Consider the following 17,210-nt stretch of genomic DNA (forward strand, 5'->3'; position numbering starts at 1 on the left):
CGCCGCCAGGGACTCAAATCCTGCAGTGCCAGACGTGTCCCCCTGCTTAAGCCAGTACATGTGCAGGCCCATCTGAAGTTTGCTAGAGAGCATTTGGATGATCCAGAAGAGGATTGGGAGAATGTCATATGGTCAGATGAAAAAACTCTACTCGTCGTGTTTGGAGGAGAAAGAATGCTGAGTTGCATCCAAAGAACACCATACCTACTGTAAAGCATAGGGGTGGAAACATCATGCTTTGAGGCTGTTTCTCTGCAAAGGGACCAGGACGACTGATCTGTGTAAAGGAAAGAATGAATGGGGCCATGTATCGTCAGATTTTGAGTGAAAACCTACTTCCATCAGCAAGGGCATTGAAGATGAAACGTGGCTGGGTCTTTCAGCATGACAATGATCCCAAACACACCGCCCGGGTAACGAAGGAGTGGCTTCGTAAGAAGCATTTCAAGGTCCTGGAGTGGCCTAGCCAGTCTCCAGATCTCAACCCCATAGAAAATCTTTGGAGGGAGTTGAAAGTCTGTGTTGCCTAGCGACAGCCCCAAAACATCACTGCTCTAGAGGAGATCTGCATGGAGGAATGGGCCAAAATACCAGCAACGGTGTGTGAAAACCTTGTGAAGACTTATAGAAAACATTTGACCTCTGTCATTGCCAACAAAGGGTATATAACAAAGTATTGAAATGAACTTTTGTTGTTGACCAAATACTTTTTTTCCCACCATAATTTGCAAATAAATTCTTCAAAAATCAGACAATGTGATTTTGTGGATTGTTTTCTCATTTTGTCTCTCATAGTTGAGGTATACCTATGATGAAAATTACAGGCCTCTCTCATCTTTTTAAGTGGGAGAACTTGCACAATTGGTGGCTGACTAAATACTTTTTTGCCCCACTGTATACTTCAATCCATGCTAAGCTCTACCAGTAAAACCCTCAGAACAGAAATTAATACAACTATTAGCTAAGGTGCACCAGCCATCATCTTCTCCAGTTTGCAGAAGTTTGCCTGTTAAACGTCAGTGGCTCTGGTGTTCTGGCAATTAAGGGGTTTTTAAGGCCCAGGGTATGGTAATGTTTATTTTAAACTAAGATATATAAAAACATAATTACCCTACTTGTTAACACCTTTACTTAAAAATTGGGAGTTAGAGCTAAATATATTTAATTAGGTTGTGCGCTTTTATTCAAAAATATAACCGAAGAAAAATAAATCTGGTTACGACGCTGACATGACTGCTTGGGTGGTGCAGCTGTAAGAGCTGCCGACTCATAATCAAGAGCTTGCAGGTTTGAGTCTGGCCACTAACTAGAATTAACGTTTTGAGTAGTGAGCAACTCCTTATTCAGGAAAAGATCCCAGTTGTCCCATGGGATAAAGACTTTCTGAGACTAAGGTCATAAAGCTTATGAAACCATAACAGTTACGTAAAGTGTGTCAGGAGTTTCCACCAGCAGCTAGTCATTTGCGTACTGAAGTAACATTGCACATGTAGTTTGTCAGCATGCCCATATCGATCAAACACTAAAAGCTCTGCTGTCTACTTGTGACTTTATGCTGTAGGGAGATAAGTAAATAAATGAAGGTAAATAACATTCAATGTGGCTTTTATATAAGTAACATATAAATGTTTTTCATATAAAGACCATCACAAAACATTATCACAAACAGAACTTTGCATGATACCTTGGCAAGCTCAGCGTGCCCTGCTGTTTCGTTGAAGGATATGAGTAGCAGATTGACCAATAATATCCACTGGCAGTACAACGCCCAACCTCTTGCTGCACCCAAATGGTGCAATCTTTCGCCTTTATGCCTGGTGCAGCTGCATTGCTCTTGAGCAGGGAGAACTTTTTGCCTGAGGTGTCTGCGGTGGTGTCTGTGTGTTTTTATGATGGGACAGCAGGCTGTTTGTTTTTTATGCTCAGACACATTTGCAAAAGAAAAGACGCTAATGGAGAAATGCAAAAGAATTTTAAGGTGGCCTGGAATTATGGGTTTTTTCGTAGGCTTCAGGGATTCTAGTGTTAAAAGATATAACCTATTTGAATAATATTAGTCTGTCCTTCATTCCTGTCACAGTATCATAAAAGGCCTTATACTGTAATGGTAATGACATTATATCCTTCAACGATGCACAAATTACTACAATCATTATGTAATTATTGCAGTAGAGCAATGCCATATTAAATTGTTTACAATAAGAGAGAGAGAGGTTGTTTGCACTCACTGATAGCAAGACCTATTTGCAGGGCTGGATGAAGATTAACGTCATACCCAGGAAGAAGCAATTGCAGGATAATGGCCTTGCTCAAGGGGCCGATGGAGTAGAGTCACTTCTGGTGTTTATAGGATTCGAACTGGCAAAAGGTGCAGATCCCTAGACTCAGAGCCACCACTTCATCCCTATGTGACCTCTCAAATTAAAAGGATTCTGCATGGCAGGGATGGAAAAAAATGGATGAAAAGAAAGAGGTTTGAGAGAGGGGAGGTTACATGACAGAATACAATGGCAGGAGCGACTGAGAGTTGGTGAGATGGGAGGAAACAGGTGGACAGGAATGCAATACCTAAGGATAGGAACATGTGGCTGGTGCTCATGGGGGCTGAAGGCTGCTCCTGCTATGCATGGGAGCAGGCACAACGCAGTTACTCTAGTTTTTGTTTTGACTTTGTTTTTAATAAAAGCATTTTGGCACCTTTTTGCACCTACCCCTTGTTGCTATGGATGTGTCCTCATCTGTCCAGCTCATCTCCATTATGGTATCGATCGTTCAAGAGGTTCCTGGAGCCAGCCAGCACCATCACAGTACATTAACTATGTGCAGATGGAAAACCTATTCCTCACTGTTTACACAGAAAGAATTAAGAAGGCTAATAGGATGTTAGCTTACACAGCATGTTATTTTGTCTACAAAGTAAGAAGAATTTCCTTTAAAATATGCTGAGGTAAGATTAAAAAAAAAAAAAAAAAAGTAGGTTATTTTGAATATCTACAATACGCCTGTGAGACTACATCTCAAATAGTGTGCAAAATAAAAAGTAACATCTCTGCAGAAAACATACTGCTAAAGGAGAACGGGATATAAGCAATAAAAAAAGACTGAAGTATTGAAGGGCAATAGTTTTCCTGCTAAAATACATGGGCATAGCTTAAAACTTGCTGCTAAATTTTCTGACAAAATTCCAAAGCTTTTTTCTTAATACCGAGAACCACAGATGCATGTAATTTTTTTTTAAATTATTGGATATTTGATTTGATATACTTCATTAATCCCTGAGGGGAAATGGCCTTTTTGCATGACGGTTAGAGATCAGAACACAGGATCAGCCAGTGTACACAACCACGGAACAATTTTCTGGTTTCTGGCAGTAACAGGATTTGAACCACCAGTCATCCAAATGCTAACACAGATCCTTAACCACAGAGCCACCACTCTGCCTTGTTACCAAGTAATATACCTATACAATAGATCCTTCAGGACCTTCTAAAATCTAATATTGACACAGTATTTTGCAAATGTTAGTTGAACAGAGATTAATGAGCTATTCTGGGCTGAATGGTCTCTTGTCAAAATTGTTTTAGGTTTATCTTTTTATGCTGATGGGTTGACTGACAAAACCGTAAAACTTGGATTTTAAAGATTTTGCTATAGATTCCTAAATGAATTAGAGAGAATGTTTACTATGGTACAAAAAACAAAACTGACCCAAACAATTTAAAACATAGTTGGGTGTTTAATGTACATAACTACAGATCTACAGTTCTGCAATATAAAAGATTTCACAGGCTGAAACCAATCACTCCCAGTTACAACTGTGAGCTTGTTGATACTTGATAAATTCTTTCCTGTAAAAAATCCTGAGGTTCCAAAAATGCTTTGCATTTCTTTAAATCTAACATATCTGAAACCTATGTGACCTTTGCACAGTTATGTAACATAAGTAAAATTGAGAACAGAGTTTAAAAAAAGTGTAAGGGAAAATAATAAAAAGAATTAAATTCTTTTTCAAGTTGACTTTTTTGGTATTGTCAAAGTTACACAGACTACATTTTGTTATCCTTCTTTCCAATAAAATGATCATTTTGTAATGAAAAAAATGACATACCAATGACATTTCAAGCAGATAACAAAAAAACTTGATATTGTGATAAGTGCGGGAACCAAAGGACCTGAAAAAAAACAGTTCTGGAATTGCAAGAGAATAATTACTAACCAGTCTTATCATATGGATCTAAAGGTTTTTACTGTAAATTGTCCAAATTAAAAAGAAAATAACAAAATAAAGTCAATACTGTATACTTACTCGCTCACCACTATGGCTTTCACCATGGTGGTTTTGACCTCCCTTTCCATTATGGAAGCCCCACATTGGGACAGTAACAGGAAGAGAACGAGCAAGCTGCCGGGACAAAGTGCAGGATGAATTGGCCACTGCAAACCCACACCGCTGGGAGGATACTGGAAGGTCTTCACTTAGAGATCCATCTAAATGGAATGGAGAACAACTACAATATCAGAGTTTATACAAAAGTATACATTGTATATTATTAATCAATTTATCAAAAACACGCTTTTCAGAAATGATTCACTTACCATCTGTGCTTTCTTCTTCATCAATATCAGACTCAAAGAAAGGTTCACATTCCTGACAGGATGAATCTTCATCCATAGGAAACAAGCCTAAAATAAGGACAGTTTCTTAATATAGTTCTTCAGTGAGGCAAAACTGAATAAGACTATATAAATGAACGTCTGCTGCTTACTATACACAAGGTAATATTGTCTCCCACGGATTTATTATCAACCAATATGAATATATTGTCTGATTTCCAAGACATTATACTAGTTGCCTGGTAATCTCTGCCTCCAATTCATTGCACAAATCAGAGTAAAATTCTCCTCATTCTTGTGTTCTATCTGTTTAACAAGCACTATATTTTGACAAATGCACTATAGGTCTACAAGTGGAAAGCATCTTATAATGGTGTTCCTTATAGTAAGACAGCATTTATTACAGAGTGTATGATTAAAATAGCTTCTCTCATTTATGCTTTCCAGTTTTTCTTGGTGTGGTTTGTAATGTATCAGTACAGCAATGCAAAAGGTAATAACACAAATTCTAATATAAGCTGTTTTGACTGCACATTGAATGTTCATGATGAACCCCAACCACCAAAACAATACCAGTTGTATTACTGTGTACTGACTGAATTCATACTACCCTGGTCTTGAAAATATGCTATGGAGCATAAATTGTCCTGATAGGAATAGTACAGAACATGTTTAATCATACCTGACTGGTCAGACATTATTGTCATACTAGGGGGATCCGCCCCCTGCTTGCTTCGCTCGCCAACCCCTGGTGTTGGGGCATGACAAAGAGCGAGATGTATGAATGAGATATAGAATAGTGTGAAGGTGTGGATGATGCATATAGAAAGCAAACAATACAGTGTTTGGCACAGAGTAATGGTTTATTGGAATATTTCTTTGTACACAACATTAGTAGCAAAGATGGTGTCCTGTCCTTGAATGAGTCTTCCTTGGCATGGAGCATTTATAACTTTAACTTTAACGTCAGATGAACGTCGAACACGTGAGAAGGCAACATAAAGTTGTCCATGTCCAAAAACGGGTCAGAGAGGTAGATGCCAACCTTGTCCATGGTTTGTCCTTGTGATTTGTTGATGGTCATGGCAAATGCAGGTTTAATGGGGAACTGTCGGCGTTTCAATGTAAAAGGTAATTCTAGGTCAGAACTTGTAAGGTCAATTCTAGGAATGAGAACAGTATTGTTAGCATGTGATCCTGTAAGAACTGTTGCTTGAATAACACTGTGTGTCATGGTGTTGACGACTAAACGTGTGCCATTGCATAAACCTTGTTTAGTGTTAAGGTTTTTTAATAGCATGATTATTGTTCTGTTTTTAAGGCTAAGATTGTGTTGTGGTAATCCGGCTGGGTTAATAGTGTTCAAATATTCTAAGGGGAAATTCAGATGTTTATTGTCGTCATCAGAGTCAAGTTTGTCAGAGCTTAGAAAGAGCCGTGCCTCTCCAGGAAGTAATGAAATGACCTGGTTATTAATGTGATCAACATTAATATTTTTTGGACATAATATAGTGCGTTGTGTTAAAAGGGGTATTTGGTCTAATGAGATTGCTGTGCCAAATATTTCTGTAACTAAGTCGTCGCAGATAAAGGATTGGGGAATTGTATTAATATCTGGGTGAAGTCCATCTGTATTGGTGAGTGTACCATTTCCCAGTTGTAATAGCCAATTGTTATATTCTGGATCTGGACATCGCATGTTTTGTACCAACTGTATTGTTTGAAAGCAATGCCAATTGTATCAAGACTAAAGCAATTGTAGTTGCTGCTATACCTTCTGCTGTTGCTTTTGTATTGGCCTCCTTTTCAACCTCATGTAGCATTTTTATAGACTTAGCTAATGGGTGATTGTTTATGACATGAGTGATGTTTCTCATTATAAGCTCTGTGCATTGTTTGTTTTCAGGAAGGTTCATTCGTTGATAGATTGCGTCATCTGGATCTAGGATGTAGATTTGTGCATATTTGCGTTGTTGATTTGTTTCAGGGTGCACTGTTCCAATGCGATGCAATATTTGTCCACGTATGCAAAAGCAGTATGGGCCATTGCCTTTTGGTGGCCTGATATTTACTCCGGTAGATGCAAAAGCAAATGAACTATTGTAGGATCTAATGCAGTTCATAAAGTTTTTTACTTTCAGGTACATCGTTAGTTAGAAGCTTCTGTAGATATTCAGGATATGAATGTAAAGGAGGCAGTCTAATTTGACCCTTTTGACAACAACGTGTAAATTCATTACTTGTATTGCCAGTTGTTTCTTCAGGGAAGTTAAGTGAATGACAATGATTGCAAATGACATTCATTAATCCCAATGAATTTTCCTCAATAGTGGACTCATTATTGAATGCGTTGTCAGCTAAGTGGCGCAAGCGTTTAGCAGGTGTCTGGCGTTGATGTCCGCGACGGGCATGTTTTGCTTGTGGCGTTTGAGAGGTGCGTTGTTGCATGTCCAGTATTTGGGACACGCTATTTTGGAGGTGTAATCGATTCGCCTGTGCTGTGCGAAAAGTCCGTTTCAGTCTACGTCGTGCATTGTTTGTATCGAGCCTTGTCCGTTTTTGTATGTCGGTCATTTGAGCTTTCTGTTTTTGGAGCCTTGCTTGCTTGTTTTCCGGCAGTTCACATGCGCGTTGTAGATGTCTGCGTTCATTTATGCTGTCTCTTCGCTCCCATTTTTGTATGTCTGAGACGCGAGGTCTTTCGGTTTGAACTCATGCCTGTTTCGATGCAGCACTTTGAGACGCGCGATGTATGCGTCTACGTTGATTGTGTCGGTCCATTTGGGCTCGTCTCTGTAACGGGGTTAGTTGAGCTTTGCGTTTTTGGAGCCGAGACATTTTTTCTCCCGGAGTTTCAGAAGCGCGTTGTATGCGCCGCCGTGTATTTTGTTTTTTCATGCGGGTTCGTGTGTTTGGTCCCGTTATCCGAGCCGTATCGTTTTGTACCCGTGAGCATGTATTCATGACTTGTTTGTTCTTCAGCGTGAGAAATATGGATAAGTAATAAGGAGGATCGCACTCACTGTTAATATGGAGCCTTTTCTGTAGTTGAACGGTTAATAGTGCTTTATTGTAAGGAGATCCACCTATGCTGCATAGTGTGAAGGTGTTGAGATGACGTATGTTTAATACGGACGGTTCCTTTAGAAATGGGGCTTTGGGTGTCACTTCTTATTGATGTTAGTGTGTTTGTGGGTCTGAATCGTCGTTTTTGTGAACGTTTCGTGTGCCATGTCCGTAGTCTGTCCCGTTTCGTCTCTAATGGGCTTGGTGTGGCGGTCACGGTTTCTTTTTTTTGGTGTGGTAGGAGCTTGTTGAATCCTCCTCTTTGTGTGCGTCCCGTTTCGTGTGCAATGGGATTTTTGCGGCGCTGTGTGCTTTGCCGGCATCATTGGGGGGGGTGTTGCTTGGAGGGGGTGGTGGGATTGGTGGGGCGCGAGCGTCTTCTTTCTTTTTGTGTGCCAGGGGCTTGTTGAATCGTCCTCTTTGTGTGTGTCCCGTCCGTTGCTTGTGGGGGTGTGCTTGGAGGTGGGTGTGGGATTTGTGGGGCGCGAGCGGCTTCTTTTTTTTTTTGTGTGCTAGTTTCATGTGCAATGGGTTTCGTGCGGCGCTGTGTGCGTCGCCTTTTTTCTGTGCTGACTCCTTTTTTCTGTGGTCGCGGCGCCTCATTTCTTTGACTCCTTTTTTCTGTGGTCGCGGCGCCTCATTTCTTGGGGCGCCTGCGCAGTACGGCTTTTTGCGGCTATGGCCCATGGCCGGATGTCCCTGCGTCCATCCGGTTTACCATTCTCGGTTAGTAACGTGGATGTACTCCATGCAGTACACATGAGAGAGAGAGAGAGATACTATGAATTTTCCCTTGGGGATTAATAAAGTATTTGGTAATGTCTTTTTTATTTTACAAGAAAGGATTAAGAACTATACAGTGGAACCCCGGTTTACAAGCAGCTCAGTATATGAGTAATTCGGTTTACGAGCCGCGATCCGAGCAAAATTTCTGCCCGGTTTACGAGGCTTGCCCATTTTACGAGCCGAGCTCCGAAACGTCACCGCTAGTTTCCGCTTCGCCTTTCTTACCTGGAAACCTCTACCCCTTCTACCCAGAGCCATATCATACATATTGGGCATTAACCATGTCTTCAAAGAAGGTAGGAAGTGGAAAGGACAGCAGCAAGAAGAAAAGGATGCTGTCAGTCGAGTTGAAGCAGGAAATTATAGAAAAGCATGAGAGAGGTGTGCGTGTGATGGAACTCGCCAAAATTTACGACCGCAGTACGTCCACGATATGCACAATACTAAAGCAAAAGGAGACCATAAAGAGTGTAAAAGTAGCAAAAGGCATGACCGTAATTACACAGCAAAGGTTGGCTATCCACGAACAAATGGAAAACCTGCTGTTATTGTGGATAAAAGAGAAAGAGTTGGCAGGAGATATACTTACTGAAACAGTCATAAGCGAGAAAGCTCGCATCATTTACAATGACCTGAAGCAGAAAGAACCATCCACATCTACGGATGTAGTAGAACCAGAATTCAAGGCTAGTCATGGATGGTTCGACAGATTTAAGAAGTGATCAGGCATTCACTCTGTCGTAAGACATGGCGAGGCAGCAAGTGCAGACCAGGAGGCAGCTGGCGAGTTCATCACACGTTTCGCGCAGCTCATCGAGGCAGAATGTTACATCCCCCAGCAAGTTTTTAATTGCGACGAGACGGGGCTTTTTTGGAAGAAAATGCCCCGTAGGACGTACATCACAGCAGAGGAGACGAAGATGCCAGGACATAAGCTGATGAAGGACCGCCTCACCCTTGCATTGTGTGCAAATGCTAGTGGTGACTTTAAAGTGAAGCCACTGCTAGTCTATCATTCAGAGAATCCTCGAGCCTTTAAGACTCACAGGATTCTTAAAGAAAAACTGCAAGTGATGTGGCGCGCCAATCCAAAGGCATGGGTTACGCGGCAGTTCTTCATCGACTGGGTAAATCTCTGCTTTGGACCTGCGGTGAAGAAGTATCTTCAAGAAAACAAACTGCCTCTGCAAGCGTTACTCGTCCTCGACAATGCTCCAGCCCACCCACCCGGTCTCCAAGACAACATCCGGGAAGAATATCAATTCATAAAAGTCCTCTACCTCCCACCCAACACGACTTCAATCCTGCAACCGATGAATCAGCAGGTCATTTCCAATTTCAAAAAGCTCTACACGAAGCATCTGTTCAAACGATGCTTCGATGTGACAGAAAATACGGAGCTAACACTCAGAGTTCTGGAAAGAACATTTCAACATCGTGCAATGCCTACGCATGATTGACCTGGCGTGGAAAGAAGTGACCAGAAGAACACTGAATTCTGCATGGAAGAAGTTATGGCCTGATGCGATTGCAGCGAGGGACTTTGAAGGATTTGGTCTTGATACCGAGACCGAGATCGAGACCGAGACCAACGTGTCCGACGTAGATCCAGTGCATGAAATCGTGTCCCTCGGCAAGTCGATGGGTCTGCAGGTTGACGAGGGTGATATCAACGAGCTTGTCGAGGAACATGAGGAGGAACTCTCAACACAGGAGTTGCTTGAGCTGCAGGACATGCAACGTACAGAGGCTCTGCAAGAGATCAGCGGTAGTGAGGAGGAGGTCGAGACAGAGGAAATTTCGACAAGTGAAATTGAAGAAGTGCTGGGAATGTGGGAGAAGGTTACAAGTTTCATTGAAAAGAAACATCCAGAAAAAGTTGCAACTAGTCGTTCTGCAGCAAATTATGATGACACCTGCTTGGCTCACTTCCGTAAGCTTTTAAAAAGCAGGCAAAAGCAAACGTCGTTGCATAGGTATCTTTGTACTAAAACTGAAACTGCTGTAAGTGAAGGTGCCGAAAGTGCAGCCAAAAAGGCAAAAACAGATGATTAGCATAAAAAAAAATCATATGTACGTAATGTTAAGTGTTTGGCTAAGTTTAAAGTTAAGAAAGTTTATTTTTTTACAATTCATGTACGTACGTACAGTTAAGAAAGTGCAATTTTAGTTTTTTTTTGATGTGAAGGTGCCGAAAATGCAGCCAGTCCTCTAGTCCTCCCTCCCTCCCCTCCCTCCTTCCTCAGCCGCTCTCCGTTATCTGCCGCCAAGGTAAGGTTACATTTTCTTAAGTTGGTTTATCTTTTATTTAACTATATTTACTAATACAGTATTTGATGTTTGTTTCTTATTTAAAAACATGTTTTTTTCCCATTATTTATGATATTTTGGGGACTTTTTGGGAGGGCTGGAACGGATTAATCTCATTTCCATTATTTTAAATGGGGGAAAATATGTTCGGGTTACGAGCAGATCGGGTTACGACCTCGGTTCTGGAACGGATTAAACTCGTAACCCGGGGTTCCACTGTACTTGAAACCTCCTGCAGTAGGCCTTTCATTCTCAGCACTCTCTGATCTGATCACACTAGTTACTTTTATTTCAGAGATTTTGAAGAACATGATTAGAATACTTCTGCCACTTCCATGACCACACCAAAAAAATGTCCTAGTCCTGGAGCCAGGAAAATAAACTTACAGATTCTGACACACAAAAGGTTATTTTTCTGCATTTTAAAAGAAAGGTTATACTGAGTGGAAGGCTATATTTGTTTAAGAAGTCATTCAGTGAAAGTGTTAATCCATGTTGTTTTTGTGGCACTTCCTCTAATTTTCTTATTCTTCCATAGTTTGAAGAACATAAAAGTCAAAATGTATTAAACTGTGCCCTGAAATTCAGCAGAAAAAAAAAGAAATGTTATGAGATTTATTGTATTAGGACATATTGCAAATGTTATAATCTTCATCAAAAAGTTGGCTTTAAACGTCACATATAATTACACCAAATTCCACAATTTTAGGATGAAAACAATATATTCACTACAAAAATTATCAGGCAGAAAATGTAACACAACATTTACATGTGCCAATAAGTTCCACTTAGTCAGACTAACACAAACTTCTACAATCTGAAATGGAGCATCAAAGGAGCAATTGGTGTTTTTGGAGTTCTTCCACAAAACGGAGTCAGCATACTACATTCAAACACGAACAATCAATATTTAAGGAATGCTTTAGTAAAAGGATGTTTTATAACTGTTCAGCTCGTTTTCATAAGTGGTGTGTGGATGTCACAGGAAAAAGAAAAATCTTGAATTTGTGGATGTTTACATAATTCACTGTTTAACTTTCAAAACCTTTAAAATGGTTAGAGATTACAATTTTTTTGCATACAATATGTATGCACAGATATTGTATAGAGAAGATGGTTCAGCATTTTATGACTTGCATTGTTAGGCCTAAATAATTCAACTACTAAAAATGGATTACTGGTCACTACTGGTCTAGTCAGCCAAAAAGAAGTACTACATGGCTACATATCATTTATCAACCTTTGAAGTTTACAAAAATGTTAATGTTTTGTCTCTATCAGCAAAGCTAATGTTTTCCTCACTGTGTATACATACATATATTGTGACATGTGAATCACTGTCTAGCACCCCAAAACACGAGGCTGAGTCTCAGTACTTTAGCAAAAACCAGCTTTATTCAGCTTGAAACAGGAACAGCATGGTTATTTATTGTAGCGGGATCTGCCACTCTCCTATACACAGACAACAGTCAGGCAGGGTCATGACCAGGTTAGTAGCCAAATAATACTGTTCCCTGCATTTATAATGTTCCTTGCATCACCCATTGATGACAGGCACATATTAGCATGACCTCAATCAGCCCCGAGTTGCTTAGGCAGCAAGATGCTGCAGCATTGCGAGTCCATGGTTGCCCCAGCAATGGAAAAACAGCCTTCCACAGAAACAGCGATTGCGCTTCGGGACGCTCTTCAGCATGTCATCCCATTGGGTGGAGTCCCAAATGAGTTTAGAAACCTCACAAATAGCTGCAAATAGTTCGAAAGGACTCATCCTAATGGATACTTGCAGGGCATCCCTGACAACAAACAGGAGGAAAGGCACTACCATATCCAAGAGGTTGCACTGTCAAGGGCCACCCGCCGAATCATCTGTGTTAGGGTTTTATTACACCGTTCAGTCAGGCCATTCGTCTACGGAAGATAAACCGTGTAGTGTAACTGCTTAATGCTGAAATTTTCGCATAGCTGCTTCATGATACGAGACAAAGGGTGTGCCCTAATCACTGATCATCTCGTGCGGGATACCAATATATGTGTGAACATATCCATGAGTGCTGTTTCAATAGTCCGGGAGTCCACCCGCTGCAACGCAGCTACTTCTGGGTGTCTTGTGAGCATAATCGATTAACACAAGCACATACTGAAAGTCACTTTTACACCTGGGAAGTGGGCCAACAATATCTAATCCCACCCTCTCGAAGGGGACGTCTAAAATAGGCTTTGGTATAAGGGGTGCCCTGGCAGGTCTGTGAACAGAAACTACTTGACATTCGGCACAGGCCTTACAAAATTGCTCGACATCCCAGCCCATATAACCCAATAAAAGCATTTTGAAATGCGTTCCCTCGTCTTTTCTGTGCCGAGGTGAACCTCAAGCCAGATGATCACAGCGAAAGCAGCAGCGTTCAGTCCGCACTATAGTGCTCAGAATATGGTGTCTTCCACCTATGGCGCTGGCAACCCTTAAAGTAGCAGTAGCATTGGGACCCAGTAGTATTTCATCACAAAGGCTCTCGTCTATCCCTGACAGGACTGCATCAATAGCAAGCTTCTCCACAATGCGCTCGAAAGGGTCACTGCAGATCCAGCATTGAATCAGGCCCACTAAGCCCTGGATCTGTCCTTGAACAGGGTGATCTGGATCAATATGCCACAGATGAAACTGGCACCCCTTGACCACCAGGCTCACAGGAGGCTCCTGTTGCTTCAGGAAGCCAATCATCGAGACTTTCGGGAGGGAGATTTCATTAGGCTTGGATGGCTTCTCTGTTAAAAACAGGGCCAAAATAGCTACCAGAGCTCCTCCGGCCCAGTGCATCAATGTTGCCATACATTCAAAACAGAATAGGAAACACTCAGGGTCGTCTGAGGGAGCAATCTTCGGCAGCACATCTCCTGGCTGCGCCAGGGCAGGGGCGGCCGCCACAGGCTCATCTTGCTCTGGGGTTGCTGTACTTCTTGGGGATCCACTGGTACAAGGACCCCACTCCTGGTACCATGTGACACATGACTCATTGTCTTGCACCCAAAAACACGAGGCTGAGTCTCAGTACTTTAGCAAAACCAGCTTTATTCAGCTTGAAACAGGAACAGCATGGTTATTTATTGTAGCGGGATCTATCACTCTCATATACAAAGAAACAGCAATCAGGCAGGGTCATGACCAAGTAATACCGTTCCCTGCATTTAGAATGTTCCTTGCATCACCTAGACGACAGGCACTTATAGAGTGACCGTGATCAGTTGCTTTGGCAGGGTGCCGCTGCAGCACTGTGAGCCTGAGTTTGCCCTGGCAACAGATAAACAGTCTTCCACAGACACAGTGATCGTGCTTTGTGACGCTCTTTGGCATCCCCCATTGGGGGAATCCCAAAAGAGTTTAGAAACCTCAAAATATACAGTATATATAAGATCCAAACATCTGTCTGCCTGTCTGTATGTATGTCTGTCTGCTTTTCATGAGAGAACTACTTGACGGATTTAGATCAGGTTTTTTGTGTAATTTGCCTGAACATTCCGGTTGATTTTGTGAGTTCTCTCATCGCGCTAATTATCATAGTTCACTTGTGGTACCGATTATTTGCGCAAATCCGAGAGAGAAGCTGTGGGCCGAGGAGAGGGGAGCAGGACCTTCCTCACTCTGTGTCGGTCTACCTCTTACCACATGTTGGAGTGTACCTTGCATCCACGTAGCTAGCGATACCTGTTTGTTCAACAGACATTATAATCTACAGATTGTTAAGGAGTAACGTTTGGCATTTTTGAGAGAGAAATCAGAGCTACATTTGTCTTAGAAGGTAGATGCTGATTGCTAGAGAAACCTACCTTCCGCTTGGCCAGAACTACTTTTTTTTTTTTTTTTGATTTTTAAAGTTTGTCCTACTACATGGGCGGAGCCGCAGGGGACAGCCAGTATATATATATATATATATATATATATATATATATATATATATATATATATATATATACACACACACACATAGTTAGGTCCATAAATATGTGGACAGAGACAACTTTTTTCTAATTTTGGTTCTGTACATTACCACAATGAATTTTAAATGAAACAACTCAGATGCAGTTGAAGTGCAGACTTTGAGCTTTAATTCAGTGGGGTGAACAAAACAATTGCATAAAAATGTGAGGTAACTAAAGCATTTTTTTAACACAATCCCTTCATTTCAGGGGCTCAAAAGTAACTGGACAATTGACTCAAAGGCTATTTCATGGGCAGGTGTGGGAAAGTCCGTCGTTATGTCATTATCAATTAAGCAGATAAAAGGCCTGGAGTTGATTTGAGGTGTGGTGCTTGCATGTGGAAGATTTTGCTGTGAACAGATAACATGCGGTCAAAGGAGCTCTCCATGCAGGTGAAAGAAGCCATCTTTAAGCTGCGAAAACAGAAAAAACCCATCAGAGAAATTGCTACAATATTATGAGTGGCAAAATCTATAGTTTGGTACATCCTGAGAAAGAAAGCAAGCACTGGTGAACTCAGACAACAGTGGTGGATGATCGCAGAATCATTTCCATGGTGAAGAGAAACCCCTTCACAACAGCCAACCAAGTGAACAACACTCTCCAGGGGGTAGGCGTATCGATATCCAAGTCTACCATAAAGAGAAGACTGCATGAAAGTAAATACAGAGGGTGCACTGCAAGGTGCAAGCCACTCATAAGCCTCAAGAATAGAAAGGCTAGATTGGACATTGCTAAAGAACATCTAAAAAAAGCCAGCACAGTTCTGGAAAAACATTCTTTGAACAGATAAAACCAAGATCAACCTCTACCAGAATGATGGCAAGAAAAAAGTATGGAGAAGGCGTGGAACAGCTCATTATCCAAAGCATACCACATCATCTGTAAAACACAGTGGAGGCAGTGTGATGGCTTGGGCGTGCATGGCTGCCAGTGGCACTGGGACACTAGTGTTTATTGATGATGTGACAGCAGCCGAATGAATTCTGAGGTGTTCAGAGACATACTGTCTGCTCAAATCCAGCTAAATGCAGTCAAATTGATTGGGCGGCGTTTCATGATACAGATGGACAATGACCTAAAACATACAGCCAAAGCAACCCAGGAGTTTATTAAAGCAAAGAAGTGGAAAATTCTTGAATGGCCAAGTCAGTCACCTGATCTTAACCCAATTAAGCATGCATTTCACTTGTTGAAGACTAAACTTTGGACAGAAAGGCCCACAAACAAACAGCAACTGAAAGCCGCTGCAGTAAAGGCCTGGCAGAGCATTAAAAAGGAGAAAACCCAGCATCTGGTGATGTCCATGAGTTCAAGACTTCAGGCTGTCATTGCCAGCAAAGGGTTTTCAACCAAGTATTAGAAATGAACATTTTATTTCCAGTTATTTAATTTGTCCAATTACTTTTGAGCCCCTGAAATGAAGAGATTGTGTTAAAAAAATGCTTTAGTTGCCTCACATTTTTATGCAATCAGTTTTGTTCACCCCACTGAATTAAAGCGGAAAGTCTGCACTTCAACTGTATCTCAGTTGTTTCATTTAAAATTCATCGTGGTAATGTACAGAACCAAAATTAGAAAAAAGTTGTCTCTGTCCAAAAATTTATGGACCTATTATATATATATATATATAATATATATCTATCAATATCTATATCAATATATCTATCTATATATACACACACACACACACACAATACACCCCCAAAATTCACGGGGGTTACGTTCCTAGCGCACCTGCAAATTGTGAAAAAACACAAATTTTGGATGTGGTTAAAAATGCCTATTTTTATAGTTTAAATCCTAAATATGCCCCTAAAACACTAATTCAAACTCAGCTTAATACAGTACCTAAAAATAAAGAATGTAAAGGTAAACCTGTATACTGTACTGCTATGTCTCCTGAACTGCTAGAATGTAAAATACCGATGTTACCATTATATGTACTGTAATTCATGCAAGTGCATTTTCATTGCCAGAAGCCTTAGAAGGTGCAGGGCATTTCGACGGCATCTTGGGGCGTTAACCCTTAAACTGCCACATACTTGGGGGTTAATGCATTCCTGGACGCCAAAAATATTTTTTTGCTGCACTTTAAGTAAACGTCACAATTCACAAAGAAAAACTGAAATTTTAATGGAACACTTTTTTTCATGCAAAGAGCATCACAATTACTGCAACACTGATCATTTTACACACTGCTAATGAACTGCAAAAACTATTTAAAAAACTACTGGAACAATATGTACAAAATGCAACTGACGCAATGGATGAAATTCAGTAAATCACTGAGCCAACTGCGCTTGAACTGGCTGCACTCAAGCACACAGAGGTAAACGCTGATGCTGGCAGGCTAGTCTAGTGCAGCGGCTGAATCCCAGAGACAGTGAGGCTGCAGTGCTGCAGGGTGTCATGCTTGGGTCACAGAATTGCACAGAAATACAGGAGATTGTAGA

At 41.1% G+C, this 17,210-nt stretch overlaps 1 protein-coding gene across 2 annotated transcripts in view; it reads right to left on the bottom strand.

Moving 5' to 3' along the window:
- Positions 1-17,210, bottom strand: part of akt1s1 (AKT1 substrate 1 (proline-rich)) — a 130,234-nt gene that overhangs the window by 8,223 nt on the left and 104,801 nt on the right. For both annotated transcript variants that reach the window (XM_028813651.2, XM_051933549.1), the window contains exons 4-5: positions 4,597-4,683; positions 4,307-4,488 (exon numbers count right to left, since the gene is read on the bottom strand). In XM_028813651.2, the coding sequence (XP_028669484.2) occupies positions 4,307-4,488; positions 4,597-4,683 (269 nt within the window). The remainder of the gene's footprint in view (positions 1-4,306; positions 4,489-4,596; positions 4,684-17,210) is intronic.

The sequence above is a fragment of the Erpetoichthys calabaricus genome, chromosome 11 (genome assembly GCF_900747795.2).
Source record: "Erpetoichthys calabaricus chromosome 11, fErpCal1.3, whole genome shotgun sequence".
Taxonomy (NCBI): Eukaryota; Metazoa; Chordata; class Cladistia; order Polypteriformes; family Polypteridae; genus Erpetoichthys; species Erpetoichthys calabaricus.